At 39.2% G+C, this 27,497-nt stretch overlaps 4 protein-coding genes across 9 annotated transcripts in view; 1 reads left to right on the forward strand and 3 right to left on the reverse strand.

Annotated features, from left to right (window-relative positions):
• Positions 1-746: 746 nt before the first annotated feature.
• On the reverse strand, positions 747-1,922 carry LOC121597523 (radial spoke head 1 homolog). Its single transcript, XM_041923345.1, has 2 exons — positions 1,661-1,922; positions 747-1,589 (listed from the first exon to the last, which is right to left on the reverse strand). Exons 1-2 carry the CDS (start codon positions 1,820-1,822, stop codon positions 927-929), a joined length of 825 nt encoding a protein of 274 aa, XP_041779279.1. The 5' UTR covers positions 1,823-1,922; the 3' UTR covers positions 747-926.
• Positions 1,923-2,025: 103 nt separating this feature from the next.
• On the reverse strand, positions 2,026-16,683 carry LOC121597522 (RNA-binding protein 42). Its single transcript, XM_041923344.1, has 5 exons — positions 16,482-16,683; positions 16,048-16,417; positions 15,805-15,972; positions 13,210-13,468; positions 2,026-2,791 (listed from the first exon to the last, which is right to left on the reverse strand). The coding sequence occupies exons 1-5, from the start codon at positions 16,520-16,522 to the stop codon at positions 2,667-2,669; spliced, it is 963 nt and encodes a 320-aa protein (XP_041779278.1). The 5' UTR covers positions 16,523-16,683; the 3' UTR covers positions 2,026-2,666.
• On the forward strand, positions 7,927-13,204 carry LOC121597524 (ras guanine nucleotide exchange factor B-like). Its single transcript, XM_041923346.1, has 2 exons — positions 7,927-8,598; positions 12,135-13,204. The coding sequence occupies exons 1-2, from the start codon at positions 8,590-8,592 to the stop codon at positions 12,855-12,857; spliced, it is 732 nt and encodes a 243-aa protein (XP_041779280.1). The 5' UTR covers positions 7,927-8,589; the 3' UTR covers positions 12,858-13,204.
• Positions 16,684-20,695: 4,012 nt separating the features above from the next.
• The window catches only part of LOC121597521 (1-phosphatidylinositol 3-phosphate 5-kinase), a 69,526-nt gene continuing 62,724 nt past the window's right edge, over positions 20,696-27,497 (reverse strand). For all 6 annotated transcript variants that reach the window (XM_041923342.1, XM_041923340.1, XM_041923337.1 and 3 more), the window contains one exon: positions 20,696-26,384. In XM_041923342.1, coding sequence (XP_041779276.1) covers positions 24,564-26,384 — 1,821 coding nt within the window. In that variant the 3' untranslated portion in view covers positions 20,696-24,563. The remainder of the gene's footprint in view (positions 26,385-27,497) is intronic.

Here is a 27,497-nt window from a genome sequence, read left to right on the forward strand (position 1 = left end):
TGGCACTTTTACCCCGTATGGCACACTTGCCCCAAATTCCGCTATACACAATTGATCATGAAAACTAAAGTTTTTAAGGAAAAATGCTTGGTGGCACTCTTGCCCCGTATGGCACACTTGCCCCAAATTCCGCTAAGGGGTAAAAGTTGATTTTATTTTTTAAAGCACATTTAAAAAAAAATCAAAAATTCTGAATTTTTAACCACTTTTTTAAAACATGTTTCTCTAGGCATTTTAATTTTTTTGGATCGATTCGATAATCCAATAAAAAGTTATCATAAAAAGAATAAGCTAAACATACCCGGGTAGGTGGTTATAGAAATGAAGGTTGATGGCAAATTGTTTGATGTTATGTTCTGAAATTACCCGTTTTTGCAAAATAGTAGAAGAGTATTTAAAAAAAAAAGGGTTTAAGCACCATTTCATACTAATCACTAATACTAATACCCATAACACCTTGTGAATGAACATATTTGTCATATCTTCCAGTGATCGTTCGTCATGACGCACACGGCATATTTTTTTCGATGGATAGAACATCAAATTATTCCACATTTCAATACGTTGGTAGCCTTGAATTTCAAGAAAATAATGTTTTTTTTAAATAAAATTTACCATTTTTATATTGCACGAATACGTCGGTGTTAGCAGCTAGTAACAATGTATAATTGTCATCTATAGGGTGTTAAATGAAAGACTTCACAACACACGTGACTTGATAATCAATGCCCTATAGATCGATCACACACCAAAAAGAACTATTGAAATAAATTAGTTGTTGTTTTTAATGTAAAATCCAAATAATATAGCTAAAAAAATGCATTAGCAAGAAAATTAATAATTTTCGTACCAAAAAAGCGAAATGTGTTTGATTTGTATGACTTCAAATTTCATCTTCAATTCAAGCTAACACAATCAATCATCGATCATGCATCCGTTGTTGAATCATCAGAACTATCGCACTGATGGCATTCCATCATTGGGATAGGGGCTGGAAGCGGTTCTAATGGGAGGTGAGCAAAATTGTACCGCTCTACCTCACTGGGTGTCCACACGTACTCATCAAATGATCCAGACTTAATAATTCCTCGCAGTAAATACTTCGACGCAATGTTAAAAACACTATCGTGAGCATCTGATAACACCGTTCCATCCCACGTGCCATGGTAGCGGATACTGCCAAACAATACCTCCACCGGACCAGCCAAATGTCCTTCGCTCCAGGATCCGCGCAAACGTAGTCCATTTTCGGCAAATGTGTACACTCCTATGCCATGCTTTTTGTCCATGCACCAGTTTCCCTCGTAAACATCCTTGTTCGAGTACACATATACACCGTACCCATGACGCACTCCCCTCAACCAGTCGCCATTATAGGTGGAACAATCTGGATAAGTTTGTATGCCACGTCCTTCGCGAAGATCTTTGCGGAAACCGCCGACGTAACGATGGCCCGTTCTTTGCCGCAATACGCCCTCTCCGGAAAATACACCTTTTCGGAACGATCCTTCGTAATGATCACCGTTGGTAAACTTTGCAAAGCCATTACCGCACGGTTCATTCTTGCTGTTTCTTGATCCTTCATAGTGCTGGAAGGAAAATATAAGTATTATAAGATAATAATTTCAATAGCTTTGAATTTAAATGTTTAGTCCCATGCCTTTATTTTTACTTCACAGCTTTCATCCTTTTTCTCGCTATAAACTCGTCCATTATCAACCAGCTGTGACGATAACTTCGGTATCGCCTGAATGTCTTGAAGATTCAATATCAACTCATCAGGCCCTTCAAAATTGCCACAATCCGGCTCGAACACGCTCATTTTGCAGCTTTACTTAAAGAATGATGTGCCAGCGATAACTAGATGCAATGTGTATGAACAGCTTGGTGTACCTTTTACTACTTCGATTCACAGGGTCTTTCGAGACACACAAGACAAGACAAGACAGCATTTTAGAGGTGGTTTAGATATGCCTTTAAATTGAATTGAACGTTTTATCTGTACTTTTCCAAATAAAAATCACTTATATAAAAAAGGAAAGCACGAAAAAAAACATCTTTTCATTATATCTCTCGCTTGGTAGTTCGAATATTGTTGGTCTTTCTAGGGTTTCGACCACAGAGGCTCTATTAAAACCATGATTGAAACATGTCGTAACTTTAGAACATTTTTTTAGAATAAAACAATTACATTCACTAATTGAAGGATTTATTACCGAAACAATTATTATTGCTAATGTTCTAATTTTAAGAAATGTTAAAAACAGAAATGCTAAAGTCGTCTTCTGTTTTGAGAAAAATTACATTTTTTAAAATAAAACTACAAAAATACGATTTAAAAAGCGCTGTACCCACCTTTTATTCGCCCGAAAAAAAAAAGTTACAATAACTTGTTCAAGCTGAACGATATTTCTACAGTAAATGTTTGGTATGATATAGATTGATCTTATTGTTGAGTGATATTGTTTTTCGAAACTAGCGTAACGTAAGTTATCTAAAACTACACGCAAATATGGTGTCTGTCTTTTAATATTTCTCATAAACACTTTTTTTTACAATTGCAAACTATATTTCCACGGTTCCAAAAGAAGAAAGATCACCTTAAAAGAATATGGTGTGCCGAAATTAACATGCACATGGCTCCTCCTCGGCGATGATTTGTCGTACTAACTCTGATTGAAGAGGCTGAGCAGCGCTTGTTTTTCCTTTTCCTTCTTACGTACCACATCGATGCTGCGATTTTTCCACGTGCTTTTGCGTAGCTTTATTGGTCTACTACCCACGTAGCGTCCTACGGAGGAAACGAAACAGGAAAGAGAATTCACGTCTATTCAAACGAACAATTCATAACAGCGACCGTATTTGTTAGTGTATCTTGCACTGGCAAAATATGGTTATCTTTCTCTCCAATTTAGGAAACGGTGACAAAACAGTGAAATGGTTCAAAATTCAAACAATCAGAACTATGTTCTCAAACTCCACCGAAAACAGAATATCCGATTTCGTACAACACAACTTAAAAATAACAATAACAAACCCGCTCCCCTACACTTGTACGTACCACATGCACGTGTTTCTATTGCGTTCATCCAAGGTGTATGGGTCAAGTTCGAGGAACAGCTGTGGCTTCTCAATACAGCAGCAATCAACCGTCATAAATGTCACTAATGGAGTCAAAACCAGGTTATAGCATTCTGTGCAGGCTAGGTATTGCACCTTGTCCGCAAAACTTTCTACTCTACAGTGTGTAGTTCCCTATCAGTATTCTTCTACAGCAAAAGACTTCCCGCAAACAATTGAACAAGAAGTTTTTAACATCGAAGTGAAAAATATAGCTCCACAATTCACACCAACATCTTTCAGGAGCACCTTTAAACTAATCTGTGTGCCAGCAGACTTTTACCGTGACATTTTCGTATCACGAATACATTTCCCACGACTGCGTAAGCTGACCAGTAGTAGTAGTAGTAGTAGTAGTAGTAGTAGTAGTAGTAGTAGTAGTAGTAGTAGTAGTAGTAGTAGTAGTAGTAGTAGTAGTAGTAGTAGTAGTAGTAGTAGTAGTAGTAGTAGTAGTAGTAGTAGTATTAGCAGTAGTAGTGTAAAGTCGTAAGTATTAAAAGAAAGTTTTCCGTTTTGCTTCATTTTGCTACCAACGTTGTACAAAGGTTTTTGCCTGTAACCTTTGCCGATCAGCAAAGCTAAGGCTGCTGCATGAAACGAGTACTTAATGTCAGTAGGTAATCACATGTTGCCTATTCAATGTCAATTTTCAGCCCTGTCTCCTCGAGGTAAAGCCACCCACCCCTCGTCCACCCCACCAGTGCTACGATGAGCCTTCCTCTGCCTTTATTAATTTGCGTTCGTACTTACAGTCTTTCGTCCGAGGCTTTTCCGTCGCCTATCAAATATCAATCATACAATCGTTACATTGCTTCCCGTGCACGAAGCCCACGCGCGCCCCATTTCCACCTTCACAAGCACACTCTATATTTTACGCATCGTGAAACACACGGCTATGGCGCAAAAATTAACCTTCCCAATCAATACCAGCCGAAGAATTAAACGGTAAGTCTGGCGCCCTGGGGCATTCAATTGGCTCACGCGTACAAGGACGACGCCAATCGATATGATGATGTTGATATCACATCCCATCATCAAGACCAACGCTGGGACTGCCGTTTATCATTTCAGTAGCTTAAAGCAAATGCCACCGCCAATTTGGGCGTTTAAGCTGCTACGCACTGCTGCTATCCCTGCTCAGCACAATGCTCTGTTTCCATGGAAACTGACAACACACCCACTTCAGTCACTCGTTACACTACTCTGGGCAAGAATGGTTACTCACAATGGCAATTATGAATCCGCAATTATGTGGCCATAACGCTTCGTTTCCCTGGCCGACATATGGCAGCGCCCTGGTACACAGAACTGTGCTTTCATGCATTCGTTCGAGTTTCGGTGCAATTGATGCAAAATATTCGACTTTTCGCAGGTAAATAAGGTCGCCTATAGCTACGGACCGCTCCGGAGGTTGGCGTTTTTTTGCCTTTTTTTACAGTACCAGTGATCACTCGTCCGTCTCGTACACATGGCCATAGTCGGTAGCAATTCTAATTTTCCGATTTGAATGCCGATCACAGCACCGAGTGACCTGATGTTTTTCAACAACCGGACCGACTGGACTGCCTGTGTGCGTTGGTTCTGTATCGTATTTATTTACGATTTCCACTTTTTGTTTCCAATGACTTTGGTAAGTGGTGTTTCAGCAAACCACTTGGCTTCGTATTCTGTGCAAGGAACGCGAAGGAGACACGCCGCATTAATCCATCTTCAATGATGGATGATCGGAAGGGAAGAATTAATTTCACTCGCGAGACACCGACTGCGAACTGGACCAGTGACGCATTAACGCCCTTGCACCCGCGGCATGTGCTTGGGGGATGGGAATACTTCATAGCTGTCAAGGCTTTCTATTCGATTCTTCCAGACAAAAGCATTATGCATAAAGCCATACAGCGCACACACATATTTGAATAGTATCGGCATAGTCAAAATGAAATCATTTCTGGTACAGGTTGGCCAATAATGCCTGACAAACGGAAGGTGCACTGCAGGTGTGCCGAAATTTGTGTTATAAAGTTTATAGCTCAGCTTATATTAGAAATTCCTTGTCATTTTTATTCGTGATCATCATGATAACCGCTGAAGTACCAGAATTCTTTTAAGCGTAGCAAACGATGCAAACCGAAAGCAAAATATGTACAGTAGATGACCGCTAACTGAGAGGTAAACAAGCTCCAGTTAACGAACAATGTTCGCTAACTGGAGTGACGTTTCTATGGATTGATTGTTTTGATTGGCGTTGACTAGAATAAACATACCAAACTTTTTTTTTTTCATTTATGTTCATATAAATTATAGTAAATCGTGTAATAACATAAATTAATAGCAAACGTAGGCAAAAGACCGTAAATTTGTTTGAAAATGCACATTTGCGACAAATTTCTCTTCATGAGATTCCGGATGTTTCATGTTTTGACGTTTAAGTGTTCGTTAACTGAGAACCACTCCAGTTAGCGAACCTCCAGTTACCGCAGGACTCCACACAGCATAACACGTAGCGCAACATAACAACTGACAGCTGCCAAACGCTTCACAAAACGCTTGGGAAAGGAGGTAAAGTGTTTCATTAACTGTCGGTCATCGCAGTAGGTTGGTAGCATTTCAACGAGAAATGAGCAGCCTACTAAGGATATTCAAAACATGGTATCGGCAATAAAGCGTTTTCTGAAGCGTTTGGCAGCTGTCAGTTGTTATGTTGCGCTCCGTGTTATGCTGTGTGGAGTCCTGCGGTTAAAAAGCACTCCAGTTAAAACACATCCAGTTAGCGGTCACCTACTGTAAATTATAGGCAATTTCATAAGGGAGATTGGACGCACCACAAAAGATATAATAAAAATTACATTTTATTTTAATTAATGCCTATAATTACTACAAGATAAGCTGAAATATTATGTTTTCTGTCCAAAACGGCTGGTAATGAATGTTGTGACTTTTGTGAAATTATTGTTAAAATTAACTATAAAGCTGTTTAAATGTGAAAGTAACCTATCAATCAAGTAGTAAATCTATCAATTTGGTTGGCTTTGGAATACCGCAAAAATGAATTTCATTCCATGACGCTTATTCCATAACATTCCATAACACCAGGCCACACCGGACAACACTTCCCCAAACGCCAGCCTGGCTGCTATGGTTTATTTGATTGCAAATCGATCGAGTTATTAATTATCGGATTTAATATAATAACAAAAAGTTATTATTACAAATTTCAAGCATTTTAAGAAAATCTCATTGACAAAGATATTCCTTATGACCGAGTTACCTAGATTTACATAATCATTGAACATTTAATGTAATATGCATAAACACATAAAAAACGAAAGAAAAAAAATCGGTTATTCAACACTCGCGTTAAATTTAACGGATCTCTTTTTCTTACGGTGATATTATTTAATTTAATTTAATTATTTAAGCAAGCAGACCTTGTTTTTTAAAGAACTAACTGCGGGAACCAATTCATATCTGTCGTGGTCATGCTATCGAGATTTAATAAGATACCACCACAGCCGGAAAAGTCAAGTCGATTGGCTTGTTAAAATCGTGCAATATGACGACTATTCCACGGGATGGCTCAGCACTACGAAAGTATGTTCCATTTAATACAGTATACTATAATACACAGTATAATACAGTATACATACAGTATACAGTATAGAGCCCTTATTATTTCCCGAACAAGGTTCACACACGCAGTACCTTAGGAAGGATGCGTGATCAATGTTGTTTGCATTTGTAGCGTTAATGCACCCCGTACTTTTCTTCTTAACATTTTTAACTGTTTTATTGTTCTCGATCGGGTTTTCTCGTCCGGTGGCAATATTGATAGCTTATTGTACAAATATGTAGATTACTGGCTCCTGCCAAAGGTCTTGTTTTTGAATTGATTAACCATGGGCACGGTTTAACACCATGGTGGGCCGTACTGATGGTGCCCTGATGTAGGCGGATGTAGATCAAATGTCAGCCAAGAGTGGTAAGCATGCAAGCAGTGACCAAGCTTGAACAACAAATCATTTCTATTCATTTATATAAGCAAATGCTGGTTTCACGACAGTACGTGCCAGCTGAAAATTAATTCCCAGAAGAAGTTTTCTCCTTTTCCCCGTAACACCATACACAGTACATTCATCAGTAGCAGTACAGCAATTGCACTCGCAGCCAAAATTTTGCCAAACAATATGGAACTAATAGTGTGAATTCAGTGAAAGATTTATTTTTCTTGTCTCTTAGCTTTACGATGATTCTACAATATTTTCATACTTGTGTTTCCCTTTCCACTGCAAAATGCCATTCACCCTTTTTCTGAAGCCGTCTGTACACTTGATCACTTGATTAGTGATCAGCACATCACAGCAAGTAAAAACATTTTGGCGCGCATTCATGCCAAAGTCCAAACGGAGAGCTATGTGCATTCTGCCACCAGCACGACAAATTGTTGCTATTTTGTCACGCTTTATTACTTTCCAATCACTTCTGAGGAGCGGATTTTTTTTTTTGCTCTCCCTAGTCGTCCTGTACCAGACGTGCGAGCGTGCTTTCCTGATAACCGTTGCATCACTCACTGGAACCACTCACTGCTTGGCGAGTGAGTAGAGCCACTCATTGTAGGCAACAGTCAAGGAGCTACTAAACATTCTACTGCTGTGTGCGCCCACCCGACGAAGACCCACTGCTGCTTGTTGTCTGTGATAACAACGAAAGCATCTGTTGCTCTCTGTTTCGCTCTCTCTCTCGTTTGATCACTACCGTTTGCTCACTGTTCGTTCGCATTCGCACCGGTGCAGAATGAGAGGATGTTGATAAAAGCCACACTCCAGCAGCCGGGTGCTAACATTCTGCCGCAGAATTTCAAACGATTCGCAACCGTTTCGGTTGGTGTGGGATTGTTTGTTTCCGTTTCGCAGTTTAATTGCTCTCAGCTAGCATTCGACAAAGTTTTAACTAAAAACAACAACCGTTTCCATTTCGAGATCAGTTCGACTAATATTGGCAGCTGCCCGAGACATCTACAAAGCAAGCGATTCGGGTTTTAAATCTGCTCCGATGGCTCGGAATTGCATTGGTTCTACGTGGTGGCCCCCGTGTGTTGTTGTCGGCGATGCGGTACAGTGAACAGTGAAACTTGCGTAGCAAAATAGTGCAATCTAATTGGCTTATAACTTAGCATCATGCTGTTTCCAACACTTATTCAGCTGGATTGAATTGGGAGTGCTTGGACGTGTGTGAATTATGCTTGGAAAGCAAGTGCGTAAAGGACTGTCTTTTATGTTGAAGCCCACCTGCGGTACCGCTGTTGAGAACCTGGTTCTGTTCGGAAACCTATAAAGCAAGTTCTTGTAGACTCCACGTGCTAAAATTAGAACTGCAATATCCTGAACAACCTCGGTGACAACCGTCTAGGTAACCAGCTGATCATCTGTGTTTTTGGAAAGTTCAGACAACATCCTGCTCTGTACACGGCTCAAAATGGACAAGGTAAGAATAGAATACGATAACACAACCGCTAACGATTACCATTCCCAATAGTTCCATCTTCTAATTTACATACACCTCATAAATACATACATGATGTACATAGTTCTGCGCTAAAACAGCGATCGGATTCGACAACCTTCCAGCCTTACCACCATTACCATTGCCGGGTTAGGCGTTAATAACGTATTGTCTGCCTTTCGTTTCCTATTTACCGACTGCTTGATTAGAATTCCATCTCACTAGTCATCCGCCGTTCGCCTGCATCTTGTTTGACCTCTTGAACACACACATAAGAGCTCCTGGTAACACGTATCAATAAGCACTTCTCTATCAATGCGCAAGCACCATTCCCGAGATACACGGTCACCTTTATGTCTGGCAAACACTCTAGAGCCGTAACAACATCATTAAATCCTGTTACGGGCTTTACATCCTCCCCCGTCTGAGAACCGTCGAATGTGAAGGTGGATTTGTTTTCTAGTTTCAAACCGTTCTCACGCCACATGTGTGCCGGATTAACACAGACAAACAAATCTTTGAGCTGAGCTGTTGCTTCACAAACAAGATAGTGCAAAGATGAGGTCGGTTGTCTGAGCTGCGCTCGTCAACATAGTGTCCTCGTTTTGTGGTCTGGAAAGCCCAGGTCGGAGTACGCAAGATTATTTCACCCAACGAAGAACATGATTTACCGATCGGAATCAATGGAGACGCCTAGTAACCAATAGAACCTTTGGCTCGATTGCTTCAAAATGCAGTATTTTCCGTTATTTTCGTTCGATGTTTTGTCAATCAAAAATTATTTCTTCACCTACTTATTCAGTAATACCATGTATCCGGATAGTCAGTAGTCCGGGGGACGGTCCATTCTAGGCTTGAACCCATGACGGTCATATTATTGAGTCGTTCGACTGTACCATGGGACCGCCCCCGTGGCCATGTTAAAAAAATATGGCAAATACACTTAAAATTGTCCTTATTTTTCTATACAACGAAAATATTGCTTAAGTCATTTATGTTATTGTTTTAAATAAATAATAATTTATGTAAATTGTAATGCCGTGAACATTTCTCAAATTGCTGATAGAACACCACCAAACCGTACCGTCGCGTACTTGAGCAACGTTAACATTAACATTAGTTCCATAAATTAGATCCCCAAACTCTGCTCTGGCCATGGGCATGGCCTTTTAATTCAATTGTATGCCTTTGTAGCTAATTAGAGCACCAACTTGATCAACAACATAAATTTTTTTAAAAAAAAGCAAACAACAAAAAAACAGGCGACATGAAAGAGCTATAGGCAGGTACTAATCAAATAGCCAGAGCCCGCATAAACATCACACAAAATGAAAGATATAAAAATCTCATAACATTATCATTCCTGCATCGTTCGAACCCACAAGGGACGATGACAAACTTCGACCAAGTTGGCAAGAAGAACACACCCGAGAATAAAGCCATATAATAGCTATTGAATGTCAAAGTGTTGGGTTGAGATAATTCATCTCACGATCGGGGCGGCATGTTCCACTGGACGCCATCAATGGCTGATCTCAGTATCATGAGGTGGACAAATGTCGTGAAACAAGGTTCAGTTAGGAAACCAAAAACCCTCTTTTTGAGCTTGCACCTTCGACGATTTTTGCTTTCCCGTATTGTTAATAGTACATTTTCGGTATACGGTTTTTTTTTTCTCTTCTCGTTACTATGATTCATATTACTGTGACCCTAGGGCAGCCTCTTTTTTAAAGCGGCGCACTATTATATACATTTACATCAGCCAAAGCTTAAAAACACTAGCTGCAATCATGAGACCAAATGTGACACTCAGGCACTTCGTAGTGTGCAAGCTGCAGGCACTAGTAAATAATACACATGCCAAATGATTAGATTCCTCTGAAAGATCCGGTCTCGGTCAGTCATGGTTAAATTACGCCGTAAAACGAAGCTTTACTATTCAAAGCGCAATCATTAGTAATGTAATACTTATTAGTTTTCACTCAAACGAAAAATAAATCACTTTATTGAGTCTATGAGAGTGCTTTTTTCATTGCTGTAATGATAATAATAATATTAATATGCAGCCTTTTTGCAGCATCCAGTGCGTTTAAAAAATATATACTAACATACTCAGTCATTGGTACACCGCATGACATGAGGCGTAGAAATGTTACTATACCCTTTTGCTCCGGAACTGAACTTCGGTCGCTCGATCAACAAACCAATAGATCGTGTGATAACATCCACCCACTTGCAAGTGATCGCCAATCTGTTTGTTTGTTTGTTTATTGGTATGTTCTTGCACTTTCATTGCATTTTTCAGTGAAGCTAGTAAAAAAAAGGCTATCACACTGCTGGCTCTAGAAACAGTCGGTGCGTTATCGTTTGCAGGCCATGAACACACTGAACGCTCCCGAGAAATTAATTACTGCCTGTTCTAATCAGTGCACATCGGTCAATCGGGACTTGCCGGTAATTATCGTTTCGCTCACACACTCTCACAGTTGGTATAAATATTCCCACCCTTGAAGGTAAACAGATCGCGCCTAGCGCCTAAAATAGACGAAAACGAAATCAAACAAGAAATTCCGAAACAAACAACTGACCGTGAGCATCATGCATGCAAGGGAACTGTGATAGGAGACAACGCCGTTTTTACTACGTGCCGCCAACCAACGGATGGATGAATCTGATGCCCCCTATCGCCCGCAATGTAGCCGATTAAGTTAAACGTTAGCCTCCTGAGACCCACAAACAGTGGTAGGTGGTTATTTACGATCATATTTACAACTGATTGCGATTGTGAACTTTTAGAAAAGTCCATCATCTGGCCAGGGTCATATAAGTAGTTGCTGGGAATCTCAAACCGTGTTCTTTCCTGCACAGTATATATTATTCCCACGAAACGGTATATTCCCACAAAAAAAGAGTAAACAAATGTTTATATTCACAGCTCACACAAACACTGATCAGAAAACGATTTGCTGCTATTAAATCATGAATCTTTACGACTGACAAAAATTTGCTTAAATATATAGAAAAATTCTCCGCATCTTGCCAACCGTCACCAAACTGCATATGCTAAATGGTGGTTTATAAAATGAGCAAAATATACTTTTGTATAACGTTTATATTATAAGAAAGAGTCACCAGACCACCAGACCCAGATTACCGCTCAAAAACTAAACAAACATCCTATGACAATGTTTCCGCTTGTAAATACATCTGAGAAGCTTGCGCAATGCTAAAGCGATCATTGTCCATAGCATCGTTGGAGAGAAGAAAAAAACAATGAGACCGGAGAATTTGTCAAAACCCCCATAAGCAACACTTGTTTGTGCGCTGGTGAAATAAAACCCCACGCATCAAGCAGATTTTAAAGCATGAAATTCTAACCGCTACATCTTTCGCCAAACATCGAACGCGACCTTCGTTTCGTATTACATCAAACATGTCAAATTTTAACCTTATTTCTTCTCGATGACTCCCTCCTCTACTTACTCACTTTTTATTTTATTTTTCCGTCTAACCTGCAGGGTCGTTATTTAACGCGTATCTGGTTTGGCTTGGTGGCGATGGTGATAATCAGCGTACCGCAACGAGTCATCGCAATGCCATGCACCGGTGACTCCGATGGGCAAACAGTAAATACCATAAGAACGGATCGACCGGCTGTAGCGGGATCAAAGTCTATGGGTGTCCCCGTTGCTGCACCAACGGTAGCTTCGTCGACGCCATTAGCAATCAAAAAAGATCTCTTTATGTCTCGTGGCTGGGGTGCCTCCGGTATGCCATTTTCAATGTTTTACCTTAACCATTACACCAAGGCACAAAAAGCCTATGCACAGAACCAACTACACCAGCAGCAGCAACATCAGCAGCAGCAGGAGCAGCTGCAACAGCAGCAACGGCAACAGCAATTGCTTCAGTTGCAGAAACAGCAGCAGGAAGAACAACAACTGAAGCAACAGCAGCTCTTCAGGATACAACAACAGCAAGACGAGCATTCGTTGGTTGATTATCAAGAAGATGCAACGACTAAGGGTGCCGGCTATCCATTGGTGCCGAAGACACTTCCCTTTGGCGCCCAGTACCCGATAGATCCCGAACCCATCGCTGTACACGCGCAGCAACTGCGAACTGATACAGACTATGTCGACAGTTCTTCTTCAGTTCGTACATCGAAGGTTAATACTGCGCGTCGCCAATACACCGTACCGCAGCTGTTCGTATCGTATGGTTGGGGACCGATGGGATAAACGCACCAGCCTTGGACACTTTGACAAACCCAAACAAACCCGCCGAGTAGTAAAACCTCCGCTCAACTAGCGAATACGAAATATTCACACGAGGAGTGTTTTTTTTTAATTATCCCTGCAGCACTACTTTCCAGCACAAATATTTCATTCTAAGTGTTACAAATTGTACTGTAAAATTATTCTCAACAATAATATAAAAATGCATGATGTAACTCAATGTATAGCGCAACGCATATAGTAATGTAATTATCAGAGAAATTCTAATTAAAACAAACAGATTATGAAAATCCACAATTGGGATTTACAATAAACATTAGGATGCGTTATCTGCTACGCAATATTCTCTACTTACCGTCCATTTCCTTCATAGCTCGTATGAAATCCTGCGGATCCTTGAAGCTAACAAATCCGTAGCCTTTGCTCTTGCTCGTACGTTTATCGCGTATCACTTTGGCTCTTTGAAATGAAGGATACTTGTTAAAGGTGCGCGTCAACAATTCGTCGTTCACGTCATTCCCGAGATCGCCGCAGAATATACGGAAATCATCCTCCGGCCAATCTGCTAGCGACATGTCCTCCCAAGTTTGGCCGCCGGCAACTCGAACCAATTGCTGTTTGATGGAAAATAATTCAAATTATAATGGATGAATTTAATGGTTGAAAAAGTTTAATTTTATACTAGCTGTCGGAAGCCATGCATTTGGCTTTATTATTATTATTATTATTATTTATGGAATCCATGGACATCATACAGTTACATAAAGCTACAGCTTCAATCTCCTCCCTTCAAGTTTTCATCGAAAAACGCAACAATTGTACGCGAAAACAGCTAGCATGTTTCATTGCCTTTATTAATTCCTTTAATCATTCACTCTGCCGGTCTGGTGGTACAGTCGTCAACTCGTACGACTTAACAACATGCCCATCATGGGTTCAAGTCCCGAATAGACCGTGCCCCCATACGTAGAACTGACTATCCTGCTATGGTAATAAAAAGTCACTGAAAGTCAAGCTCACTTCACTAGTGGGTACAGGCAGGCCTTGACCGACAGCGGTTGTTGTGCCAAAGAAGAGTAATTCACTCTATTAGTAATACTGTCATGGGTTCAAGCCCCGAATGGACCGTAGGACTGGACTGTCCTACTATGTGTAATCAGCAAGACAGTGAAAGCTAAGCCCAGTAGTGGCGCAGGCTGGATTTGACCGATAACCGTTGTTGTGCCAAACGAAGACTAACCATAAAATGTTTCTAATTTTAGATTATAATAGAATCTCAAAATATCATTTATATCACTGCATATTTTGTGCGTTGCCTAAAATTTGGTCGAGCATTAAAATATGGTTCGAGAGTACGACTTACGACAATTACTATTAATTTTGTGAACTCCTATTTTTTTAACTATCACAAAAAACTTGTTGGCCAAAACCATACATTTTTCATTTCTTAATAGTAGCCAGGGGAAGCCGGTGGCCCTTTTTGATAATGAAAATAGGTAATGACGTCAAAGGTCGTACATTCGTCCATGTATTCATAGGTGTAATATCAATTGTTTCATTTCGAATTAAGGTAGTTTGCCAACTTTGTTTTAGCTTACCGTAAGTATTTTAAGTCTAGATTGAGAACTGCAAATTATGTTTGCAAAAAAACTGTAAAAATGTACCATCAATTTAGTGAGCCACTGTATATTTTGTCCAAAACGATGAGCAGCTTCAAGTGCGTAACCACTACTCTTCGTCTCATAAGATCAATGCTACTTCTCTAATGGATACCGTTTGACTTGACTGTACAAGGATTGAAAATAAATTGCCTCTAGTGCGTTGTGGCTACTCATTGATACTTCAACACATACCGTCCCTTGAACTGCGTCTGAACTTAAATCGATCTTGCAATTGATCTCATACCCATATTGGCCCAGAAACCCATGTCATTCCTGGAAGTGATCCCGAACTCATATCTGCCCTGGAACTGATCAGATTCTAAACCCATCCGCTATTGAAGCTGATCTTGAACTTACACCGTTCCTGGACCTGATACCGTATCCAACCCATTTCTGGATCAGATCCCGCATCCATCTCGTCCTGAAACCGCGACGCCGTTTGCGGAAACGCGCATCGTGTATTTTTTGCCTTACCCCGATCTAAAACATGTATCTTGAACTGTGTCAGTCATGAAACTTATCACAAATCTGTCCCGGCCCAATGATTCGCTGATTCAGAATCCACTGCGATCCAGCTACTGATTCTCTTACCACATGGTCCATCCATGAACCATTACCGATCGATTTTTCAGCGTCAAATGTAAATTTAGCATAAAAATGTAACAATCCAAGTAGCTAAAATGCAAAAAGCTAACACCCGTTTCCCTTTACTACGATGTGTTTTAGAGATGGATTGATAAAAGACAGAAGATTTTTATAACAACAATAATTAAAATAACAAGAAGAGAAAGAAGTTACTGCATCCTCCTCATGAAAGCGCAGAAGGAGATTATTTGATGTAATTTTTCCGCTCTAACTTTCACAGTAATTGAATGGATGAGGAGCATTAATTTGTCCATTGAATAGATGCAGTTGTTTCTACAAAACCAGAGGGGTTTGATTCCCATCCGGTCTGTCCCGTGTAGCAAAGACTTTGACCAGGTCGATTGTGTTGTACTAACCAGTCTTGTTTAGGCTTGGATATGTCGGCATGATCGCATAGAATAATACGCCTAAGAAGAACCGGTTTAATACCGGTTCCAGTTATTCCAATTCAATTTTTTTAAATCGTTCGGCAGTTCTTAGAAGGGATGCTATATAATATGGTATAAAAATCATTTGAATCTTTTTGTTGTATATAAACCGACTGCGATACAGCCCACTATGCAACAATAGGTCACATCAAAACCTGTTCACGCTCCCTCGGAAAGCCGATGTTATTTTGTGATTTAAATTGAAAGCGCACTCACTTTTTTATCCTTTTTCCCACGTCGTTCACTGTTGCCGAAGGACTGCAACGCTGATGAAGCGCGGGCTGCTTTGATGGCTTCCTCAGCTATTGGATTTGGACCGGACTTTTCCGTTTTGGGTTTCTTCATCTTGGTGGTCATTTCGTATTGAATATTTGCGATATCGTACTGAAATCGTTTAAAATACATGGCTATTAACATTGTTTGTGTTTCCTCACATTACGACTATTCCATTGATTTTACCGACTGGACAGCCGGTGCTGAGCTAGTTGAAGGCCCAGAAGATGATTCTGATTTCGAAGCAATGCCAACAGTCGGTCGTGCAGTGTACAACTTCGGCGCACTACTAACAATCACCGGCGTCGGTTCCGTAGAGTAAGATTTGGGTGGCAACAAAGGTTGCGGTTGAGCACTGTACGTAGGCATAAAGGGAGGCATTGGCGGCGGTGGTAACCTAGGCGGAACTTGCGCCAATTTCTGCTGTACTTGGCTGTACGTTTGGGAGCCGATGACCGTTCGTACCTGTGATGGTATGAACGGATTGCCAGCAGCAGCTGGACCTGTTGGCGGCGCACTGTACGAAACCGTAGCACTGGATATCTCTGCTTCAAATCTGAAATGATCGTGGCAAGTATAAATTATGAACCCGCATTCGCTTGTATATTTCGTGAGTTTACCTGGACATTTCATCTTCCATATTCTTTCTTTTGGTTCCCATGGTGAGCAATTTTATTAAAAGTTTCACAAATACTGCCTGTCCTGAGTGCCCTTGGCCTATTCACCGTAAAAATAAAGCGTTTGGTAAGCACAAGCACAGCACGAATACAAGAGCTAGCGGCTGCGAACGTTATTGTAAACAACATAAAAATGCTTTTCTAACTCACTATAGGTATTCCACTGGACACGATGAATGACAGTCGGATGACATAGACAATGTACACAAACAGACATAAAAATCATTTCATTCACTTCAATTTGTATTTGCTTCAGGATTAAATTGCTTTGAAAAAATCACATTTAATATCCTAATTTTTAAGGATCATCCTTTCCATTTATTGAAAGGTATAACACATCCACTGTGTGCGTATACCATCAGCACTGTGGAAACTTGTCAGTAGCAACTGGTCAAATTTTTGCACACTTTTGTATTTTGTTCGTGTTCTAAAAAGCCTCTACTGTTCGTTTTTAAAATACTTCAAACGGAAACCGTTGGGATTGGTCTTTTGCTTATCAAATCAGAGCCGAACGTAGCCAGTAGGCTCAAAGCCTCTATACAAATGAACATAAAAAGCTTAACAAGTTATTGGAATCTACGTAATTCTATTGTACGGTAAATATTGTAGTTCAATAGTTTAGAAAACTAAATGCATGTATTCATAGAGCTTCATTAAGCGCCTTAATACATTAAACTTTGGGTAGAACAGAACTTCATAGAGACGATTTTTGATGAATGATTTTGTTGATTTCGCCATCATTTAGCTGCTATGGTATACATAAGTAATTTGACTTATTTCAAATAACGGTTAACCCACTGCCATAGTGCAAACGAAAAGCAACGCGTCGTTTCGGAAAAAAGCGATCAAAAACACAACGCTGTACATTTTAAACATACTCTTAAGCTTATATATTTCTCTTTATCATCAAAGAAGTGTGAAGAAACATTCCAAAATAATGTTACTACCGTAAATTAAAAAAAAGTTTAGTAAAAGCTTATCCCTTTAACGTACTAAAGGAAAGTTCCTTCAACGGAAACTCGCAACTCATCCGTTTCGCCATTCGATACATTAAAACTGAATTAAAAATGTGGGAGAGCAAACGCGTTTGCCTTACGATATTACTTGGATTTTCATGTTATGTTTTGCGTCCATTCGTACTCCCCCCATTCTCTCTAATAAAAGCACATATAAATAATAGATCGAATGAGGTGTCATTTACTTCTATTGCCTTGTTGGGTGTTTTTATGTGTTCGATCCTGTTATATTACGTAGATTGAAATGGTTAATTTTGCTTGATATATGTCACGTGGCGTTCATTTTCTTTTTTTTTCTTCTTCTTTTCTCATTTCGATTGTGTAGCATCTCCCGATTGTGTTTTGCTAATGCTTTTGCCTGTCAATATTTCGCTTCATTATGCTTACATAAATTTTAAATCTCTGTACGTAGATTTAAAAAAAGGAACAATTTTTTCGTTTTCTTTACAAATATACAAAAATACTAAATGTCTAGATGCATTACCAATTAAATGAAGACCTTACCTCAAACATGGTGGTGTGTGGGCATGTTTGTTTGTTTTTCTTTGTTGCAACTTTCAAACAAAGGGTAGTATTATGACGGGCCGCTCAAAGAATTTAACCGAAACATATTAATATAACACAAATATTAGAAAAATAATAGCCCGCCATAACAATTGCTTTCGTGGTGCTAAACAATAACGAACTTATACCGTCGTTCTAATTCTATTTGCTTCCTACACTCTAGCCTTCTTCCTTTGCCCTATCCTTTATCGTGCTGTCACTGTTTTCAGAAACAGATCATAGTCCCTTTACGTCTTTTAGCGTGTTTTTGCATTGATTTTAATTATTTGTAATCTTTTTTTCGTTCTTCTTATAATTTTTGGCTTAAACAGTTCGCAAGAATATATTATACGGAAGAGTTGTTCAAACAGCTAGAAGTAGTAAACGATTAGACTGATTTATTCATTTTTTGTTTGTTTCTTGATTTTTTTTTTTGTTGTTTGTTTTTTACTCCACAACCCAGATAGGCAGATTCACTTGTATCACACCTTAGTATATCCCTAGCAACGTTTGAATGTAGAAGCTGCTATTCCTACTGTTGCACCTTACTTCCTTCTTTGCGTAAACATATTCACTTTCCGCCGTTCACGTTTGATGAATTAGAAGAGCTGTGCGTGTAGCTGCTGTTACAAACATTTCGCGCAATTAATAGTACATCGTAATACGCGTAGTAGCTTTTTATTTGCAATCAAACAAATCCACCAACACTTCTGCTCGGACTGTACACAGTATGACTCACTTAGTACACTATCGGTGCCAAAGTTCAATCGAAATTATACTGATGGCATGTGGCATGGTTTTTGTTCCTAAACACCGATTCACCCTGATGGTTGTATATGTATGTCAAACTAAAATTTATCTATCCAGTCTTTTATTTAAGGTAAGCCAAAATGGATATTTTGATAATAAGCCAAACTGTATGCTCTTTAAAAAAAAAACAAAGAAAAGAAAATACTTCCATCGACCACAATATTGCTATTGCGGTTTTGCATGCAGCATTTAGAGCAAGTCCTTTTTTCTTTGCCTTTTATTTCAACCAAAAATCAGGTTTATTTTTAGGAAAACAAACAATTTTCTGTTTTCTACAGACTCATCATTTAATATTTAATCAAATTTCTGGAATCCATTTTTTTGTTGCATTTTTTTAAATTTTTGGGTTTACACACATTCACACACAACAAACGATATCTAGTAAAGAACGTAATAATTTCACAGAAATTACCTCCCATGCTTGTTCACGCCCGATCGTAATGGCATCAGCAAGAGAATGGGTTTGACGTATTTTGATGATGAGTGGCCTAAAACAACACAATGTTTTAGGACCTATTTTGTGTGTATGCATATACATATAAGCATATAGATAAATATGTAAACATATTTACGTATAAACTTACCCATACCCTATATACACAAATCATGTGTTTGTTTTACTGTATTGGAGATACATGGTGTATACTTATATAAATTGCTTTTTTGTCTTGATTTTCTTGATTTAGAGCACGGCATAAGTCGAGTAGTTAGATGAATCTAGATCTGGTTTGAAATTATCAAAAAAGGTATCCTTTTCGTTACTGCTCTCATACATATACAAGCAGTGGGAAACTAGAATGTACAAAAACATCGAACCATACGCATATCATTGATTGAACAGAGCATATTGCCGGCTATGCCCAAACAAATCATACGCACGTGTCATTTAGAATACAATTCGAAAGATGAGCAAAAACAAGTTTGGTTTATATTGCGAATTTAGACAAAAAAAAACTTGGTAAAACAGGAAAATCATTTCAGTTTGACAAACTTTTACTTAATTGTTAACCCCTGTGTTCGATGCGCCGTGCCTACATGCCTTCGTTCTTTTTTTTTGCTTTGAGTATTTCTTTTTGTTCTTCTTTCTTCTCTATTTCATGGCTGTGGCAAATTTTCTGTGGCTCATTGATGCATGCGTCGTTATATTCTCCCAACGGATGCTCGTATTATCTTCTACTACCGTTAGCGCCGATCTTCCCGAGAGCTGCACAGTGCGTCCTTCTTCTACTGTGTGTGGTTTAAATTCAATGCCGACATTCAAACGTGTCAAAGCATGCATATCTTATCTTTGCGCTGTAACTATTTCTTCTTTCCATCGATAAAACTGGTTCTGGAGGATTAGAATTCAGGCATTTCATGGGCAGTTTTAATTTTCCACACTTCCGTTATTTGTTTTCCATACTATGTTACGAGTTTGCAATTATTAACGTGTACGTTTGTTTGTGTTGTGTGTTTGGGTGTTAGGTTTGAATAGTTTATGTTACCTTATTTTTTTTCATCATCTGATCTTACAAACTCTCTCTCTCTCTCTCTCTCTCTCTCTCTCTCTCTCTCTCTCTTTCTCTTTCTTTCTTTCTTTCTTTTTACCATTATTTGTTATCAAAAGCAAATCATTACTACTTTCTTTCTGCGTTTCTTTCTTTTACTACTTTTACCACCTAATGCTTTTCGCATGTTTTTCTCTCTCTATTTGACTGCCTCGTCTGACTTTTGTGTTTGTTTCTTTTTGCGTCTCCCTCTTTTTCTCTCTTTTTTATTTGTTTCTTTCTCGCACTCTCTTTCTCTCTCTTTTTCTATCTGTCAATTTCTCTCTATCTCTCTAAATCATATTTAGCCCGATTGATTCCCTATATTTTACCTTAACATACCCTTACAGGAATGATAGGCAGAGGAAAGCTAACAATTGAGCTACCCCTCACCCAGTAGGCCCTATGGAGCACATGGTTTAGATTGCTTGAATATTTTCTTCGACTTCGGTTGATTAGTTCGTCCTTAATCTCCCCATTCTACTACACACATGCCCCATTTAGCAGTACACTTGGTTGGTTGCACAATGTCTCTCTCCGCTGTATCATTTCAAAGGATTGTGAATTTTCTTTTTTTTTATTTTTATATTAATAATATAGATTATACACTTACTAGCTACAATTTATTTGCATATTCTGTTTGTTGCTTGTTTGCTTCATTTACCTCGTCTTGTGAGTTTATTATTATTATTGTACAGATTATTGAAAGGGAAAAAATGAGAAATTTGCACAAGTAGTTGAAATAAATTTCCATGCTTTAGTGTGTATGTGGTTGCATGTGTAACTTTGTCAATCGTTTGAATTTGCCGTTTCGCCAGATATACATCGAATATTGCAAAATTTGCTGTGTAAGTGCGATTTTAAACTATTCTCGTTTCGGCAGCGAGGAGATTGTGTTTTGGGATAAAATAAATCCGTTTTGCTTACTTTAAAAATGCACATTTATCGCGAGGAACGCGGCAGATAGAAAAAATGCCTTTCTTAACGTGACTTATCTGGGTGTAACCCCACCAATTCACTGTACGTTATTCACCATCAACTCGGAATGGTGATGTCGGTCTGTTGTTTGAGTTTACGATTAGCTGTTTGTTTGATTAGCTGTAACTGTTTGATATCCATTTGGATTACCTATTTAGTTTCCCTCAATTTGAATGACGTGCAGACGTTCCTTGTTTGTTTTTCTGTTTTAAATGTTTCGTCTGGTTTATTGATAATCAGTCTTAATACTAAGTAGTACACAAACAAACATAAAACTAGCTAAGTTTTGCCACACTTACACACACTATTAGTGTTATGTTGCATTTTGCATTGGAGCAAACAGTAGTGATAAGCAAATGATAAAACCAAATAATCTGTTCTTATAATTAATAAGCTCACAAGACTTTACACAAGAAAAAAAGGAAAAACACACACTCCTCCATACTTCTGACACCATGCAGGAGGTATAATTAGATGTTATTTCTGTTTCTCTTTACACATCCGCTCTTGGATCATTAAAGATGTACTGCAAATTTTGCTAGCGCAATTGATTTAAAAGACTACTTGTTTCACCTTACGATTGATGCGTTTTGAGAGGTTTCTGTTCACTCTTTCATTTGCCTAAAAAAATTTATCTATTTCAAATTTAGTTTTGCTGCTAGGGGGTTTCAGTTCCAATTTATGATGTTTTAATTGTTAAACAAACAAAACGAATTTAATAACTAAAACGATTAAACAGTTAAACTAGATACCATTCAAACTGAAATTAGGTGAATCTACTTTAAAAAAAAAAAGATCACATAGTTTACACGCCCAAATTAATTCATTTGTATTTGCTGGTGGAGCCTTATTACCTGACACTACGAACATAGGGGGGAAAATCCAAGTGAAATGTGCGAATTATATTCAGCATATTCTTTTGGACGCTTTCCACCATACTTATCGTGTAATGTCCTGGAAAAGATCGGTAATAAAGCTTGTATAGATGTGCAGGAGGCAAATGTTTGTATATGCCCTTAAAACATCATATTAGCTTTATTTTAAATACATCATTCGAATAAATATTAATGTTTCATAGGGGGTTGGTGCAGGTTCTCGTGTTCATAAAGTTTCTTTTAGGAGCGGGAATAGAAAACAACATACACAAAGCCAATTTGACAATAAAAAAATACAAAATGTTTTGTCAACTAGTCCTATTCTACGTTTTTCAGCTAAGCACCAACGATCGGTGAATTAGTACAAACGATTAAAAGGTAAAGTAAATCCTCAGAACAATTTCAAACCAAACACACATTGGTAAACATTCGGCACATCGATTCAACGTAGGACTTACAATGTCATCCCTATTTTCATAGCATTGAAGAATCAATGGTCGAATATCTAACGACCTCAATGTGTCCGATCTGAGGTTCTTCATAAAAATGCACAACAACTCCATAGTGTGAGCGGATGAATTTAGCGAAGCTTCAATTTGTTCAAGCCCCATCCGCTGCTTGTAATTCATATTCATTGCTGTGCATTGAACACTTTCGTGCTTCAATTTTTACCATTTTAAATAGTGACTGTCCCCTGTTAATCTTACGCTTCCTTACGTATTATTCGAACATTACTAAGATGTACATCGAACGAACACCTTCAAAAATCGATTTTTTACACACTCGCATCTCGCATTCATCTATTTTTTTCCAAATTTTGAAGTATCACCATTAATTCAAGTATTGGATCGTCATAAACCAGAGGAGTTTGCATCATTGCTCAAATGGTATCCTATCCGCGATATCATCTCAATGCAATAATACATCTTAATTATGTTGGAACCGTTAATCCAGTTAAGTGCTATGAAGACTAATCAATAATGACAGTTATATTTCATTCCCGGTATAGTTATGCTGATGTTCTTAAAAGTAAACAAATGCAGATGAAACCCCTAAACTACCATTACCCTATATATTAATGTGGACAATAAAGAATACATGTAAAGAATTGTAGTATGTCCTTACTTCTACGGTTTAGCTGTTCGCAAACACGACTGACGTATTCTACTTCCTATTATTTCATACTTAATCGTTTTCCTTCATTGCTCCTTTAAGTCAACGCTTCGATTCGCATTAATGTTGCCCCATGGAATTGAATCATTACTTCGTTCATCTTATCAATGAGTCAATCAGTTGCGCTACAACATGATTTCATTGAGCTTATCGCAAAACACGAACTATCATCGTCCATTACTATATGCTCCGTAAATTGATGTACTGCACACACTGCTGCTACATTTGCGCATATTTGCATATTTCACATATTTATTACTTTTGATATCATTCATCGAAGATATTATCGCCTAAAAACTCTGTATCCTTACACGTTTCTATTAATAGCGTTAATTCCTTAACCATTTCTTTACCGTCTTAACTTATTTTTAAATCAAATCTTACTGTATGCATTGTTCAGTGTATACTTAAAATTAAATAAGCAAGAAAAATTGCTCTTGCCTTAGGTCTCGCTTTGAGGATTGCCTTACCCTAAAATGTTGTATAGAATGATGCTGTCTATGCCAAGTAATAAAGCAAACCGAGTGTGTCATTGTGTTTTCAAACCAATCCACACATAATGGATAATACAGATTTGTTGTCACTACACCCTACGCAATATGGTGGGTAAGTAGGTAGAGGCTCGTCACAAGATCGTGAATTAAGATTACGGCACGTGGCTAAAGACGAGCAAAATAGTATGTTGTAAAAATAATGCAATCCCAAACATATAACGTCTAATAAAATAATTAACAAATCATATAAATCAGGGACATTTTTCACTAGGAGAATCGTTCAAGCACCATCCATTGATTTCTGGTATGTAATAACAACGTTAGGATGACCACCGCTGATACTGTTGGAGCTTGATACTGTTGTTTTAGTGCCACTACCAAAGCTACTACCGCCGTTGTTGTTCGCATACTTTAGTTTACTAACATTGCTGCTGCCTACGCTAACTAACAGCGGGGTAGCTTTGTTCTTGATACCATTACTTCCCATGTAACTAGCCGTGGTCGAAAACAATGCGATGGTGCTGGATGAGGACGGGGCAACGGTTGAGCTGCTATGGCTACCACTGTTATTGCTACAGTTACTAACGATCGCTGACGCAGTAGTAACGGATCATGAGTTTTGTTTCACTACTATTACACCCGGTCTGCACTGCTGCTGTTGTTGCAGGATCTGGGCTGCCGTGGTGAGCGTATTCGGTAGGGGCTGCTGTTGCGGCATGTTCGCTGACACGACCGAACTGTTGGCCACGATTGTACTCGTTGTCGTCGAAGATGCTGCAGTGGCAGGTGAATGACTACTGGATCCGGCACTCAGCCCATTATTTCCGGATGGTGCGATCGATACGGAAATAATTGACCCGATCTGTGGCGTCACCGTTACGACATTGGAGGCAGTACCAGTCGAGTTAGCAGTGTTGGCGGACGCGTGCACCGCACCCGCACTTACGATGGGCGCTGTTCGAAACTTCAGGTACGGTTCTAACTGGCTTTGACGATGATCACGCTCAGTTTTCGATTGCATTAACGAAGTTTGTTGCTTACTCACTGTAGTCAAAGCCAGCGGAACTTCCTGCATAGGTCGCTGTTGTATAGTTGATTGGGATGTTGCTATTGGAGGTTGTGTGGGTTGAGGTTGAGGTTGTTGTACTGGTTGATGTAACGACGGTTGTTGCTGATGTTGCTGCTGTTGTTGGGTTGGTACAACTGCATCAAACGCGTCACCTTCGAGATGTCGAATAGCTTCAACTATGGTTTCGAGGTTATGACGGTAGTTACAATTGAGTCGAGGTTGCTGAACATTAGACAAACTGGCGCTAGTTCCGACGAGGTGCGCACCAGTCGTTGACACCATCATCTGTTCGTCGTTGACCACAATCGAAGAAGGTGAATCGATTCGCTCAACTTCCACCTTCGGCTCAGCTTTAATAGCCGCCTCTAATATTGAAGGATAGCGGTTTTTCTTCGGCGGCAGCGTTACCACTGTTGCCTCTCCTATCGTTGGCGATCGAGATCGTGAGCGTTTGATGTATATTTTCTCCTCCTTTACTGGCATAACCACTGGTTTAGATGCGGCTGGTACCGTCTGCATGGTAAGTGCTTCTTCTATCAGCTCACTAGAGCATACTACAACATGTTGATTCTTTCCCAAGCTGCTCGAATCTAAGGAAATCACCTGGATACCACTTTCCAATTCTGCAGGAACTCGGGATAGCTTGCCAGAAACCGCGGTAGTAGCACCACTACTGGCTGGTTTGTGAATTATCGAAACAGCAACGTCCTCCGGGGGATGTGTGGATGGCGATGGCTCATTGATGATGTCGGGCACGATTAGTTCCGATGATTCTTGATACTGTATCCTGGTTGGGTAGATTTGTCGTTCTAGTGCCTTCAATTGTTCCTCAATTATCATTTTTTGTCGTCGTTCTACCTCAAGCTGATGTTTCAATTCCAAATAGTCTTTCACGGAAAAGTTTACTGTTGTGCACTGTCTTCCCTGAGTAGACGGGCTGGAGATCGTTGTCGTTCCTGAATGCGCGTTAGATAAGTTACTTCCGTTCGAGGTAACACTTACACCGCGTAACGATACCGGTTCCGGCGACATTGACCCTAATCCTTCGTCCGATGAATCCGATACAGGTTGCACGGCAACGTTCGTATCGATTTTACGCTTTTTGGCCACAGTCGCCACTATAGCTCCGGGCTGACCGTTTCCGCCAGCATTTGTCACCAGCTGTTGCTGTTGGGAGATCACTACACCACCGTTTGCTGTGCTGCCTGGTACAATTTGTGTCGTACTCTGCGATACATCTGGGGCTCCATTGTGATCTTGTTGATCAATTGTTCGCTTTAACTGACAGTTTTGCGATAACAAACGAGTCTTTTCTTGCTCTAGTGAATAAATATATTCAGCTGTTTGTTGTAAGATTGCGGCCTGAAAGAAGGAAAAAAACGAAAGCAAACAAAATCCAATAAGTATATTAAGTTGATTCCGACATTCGAAAAGAAAAAAAAATAGATCTGCAACAGTGCAACAAATGCATATTAGTTAAAACCCTGCAAAACCCTGTTTCAGGGTATAGCAGGGTTTGTCAGGGGTTCTCATAAATTTTCACACTTTCTTGACTCTTTCTTACGGGATCTTTATGTGACGGGAAGTGGACTCTACGTCCCCCTTTTTCGGACTGCAGTCGAGTCCAATCCATAAAATCCGTCACATAAAATTCACTTCTAACAATAAAAATTCAAGAAAATGTCCACAAATTATAAAAATCCCTGAAACCCCCTGTATTGCAATAATGTGCTATGCGCATGCTTGTTCCGATGATCTTCCCACTGCCGATGTGCTCGGAATAACTTCGCTACTTCAGGCGTAATCACACCAAAGGGTCTTCTTTCGTACATTGGTACCAACACCGATCGTTTCAATTTTACACAATACGCACACACATGCACCATATGCTTGAGCTGCAAATAACATGACCACACCCAATGCAAAAGAACGCAAGCCTGCATGAAACAACCGCAACATAAACACGTACACCGATTTTCTTCATCTCCGTTTGCAAATCTCCTTTCATTCTTCTTTAATATTGTGGTTGCCTTTATTTACCAATTTTCCCATGGAATTCGAGCTTCAATTCCAAACTATCGTCCCCAATATGGCCAGAATTGTATGTGTAGTTTAAAGGCTTTTCGCTTCAAATCAAAATGATATAACACTGTTTTAACAGATGGCTTAAAATATCATTGAAAAAATAGTTAAATCATTCTGTCTGTGTTATTACCATAAAGTTATTATCATCAGCAGCTCATCTATCATAAGCTCGAAGCACAAAATACGTTTACAATTATTATGTTACATGAATGCATACAACATAAAGGTGGACACAGTCTTGTAAAGCCATTGCAAAAAGTAATTTATTTCATTTGCTTAGTTCATATATGCCCTTTGACACACCATAAATACAATATTGCGTACACTCATACAATAATGTTTAAAACGGCCTATCCGCTTTTGTTATCACCCCTCTTTTGTAATACTGCG

This window comes from Anopheles merus, chromosome 3R (genome assembly GCF_017562075.2).
Source record: "Anopheles merus strain MAF chromosome 3R, AmerM5.1, whole genome shotgun sequence".
Lineage (NCBI taxonomy): Eukaryota > Metazoa > Arthropoda > Insecta > Diptera > Culicidae > Anopheles > Anopheles merus.

Coding starts and splice junctions, on each gene's coding strand:
- LOC121597523 (XM_041923345.1), bottom strand. CDS start 1,822: ATGAGCGTGTTCGAGCCGGATTGTGGCAATTTTGAAGGGCCTGATGAG. Junction 1,590..1,660: donor GCTGTGAAGTAAAAATAAAG/GCATGGGACTAA, acceptor TTTTCCTTCCAG/CACTATGAAGGATCAAGAAA.
- LOC121597522 (XM_041923344.1), bottom strand. CDS start 16,522: ATGGGAACCAAAAGAAAGAATATGGAAGATGAAATGTCCAG. Junction 16,418..16,481: donor ATGGAAGATGAAATGTCCAG/GTAAACTCACGA, acceptor CGATCATTTCAG/ATTTGAAGCAGAGATATCCA. Junction 13,469..15,804: donor GTGGGAAAAAGGATAAAAAA/GTGAGTGCGCTT, acceptor TCCATCAAACAG/CAATTGGTTCGAGTTGCCGG.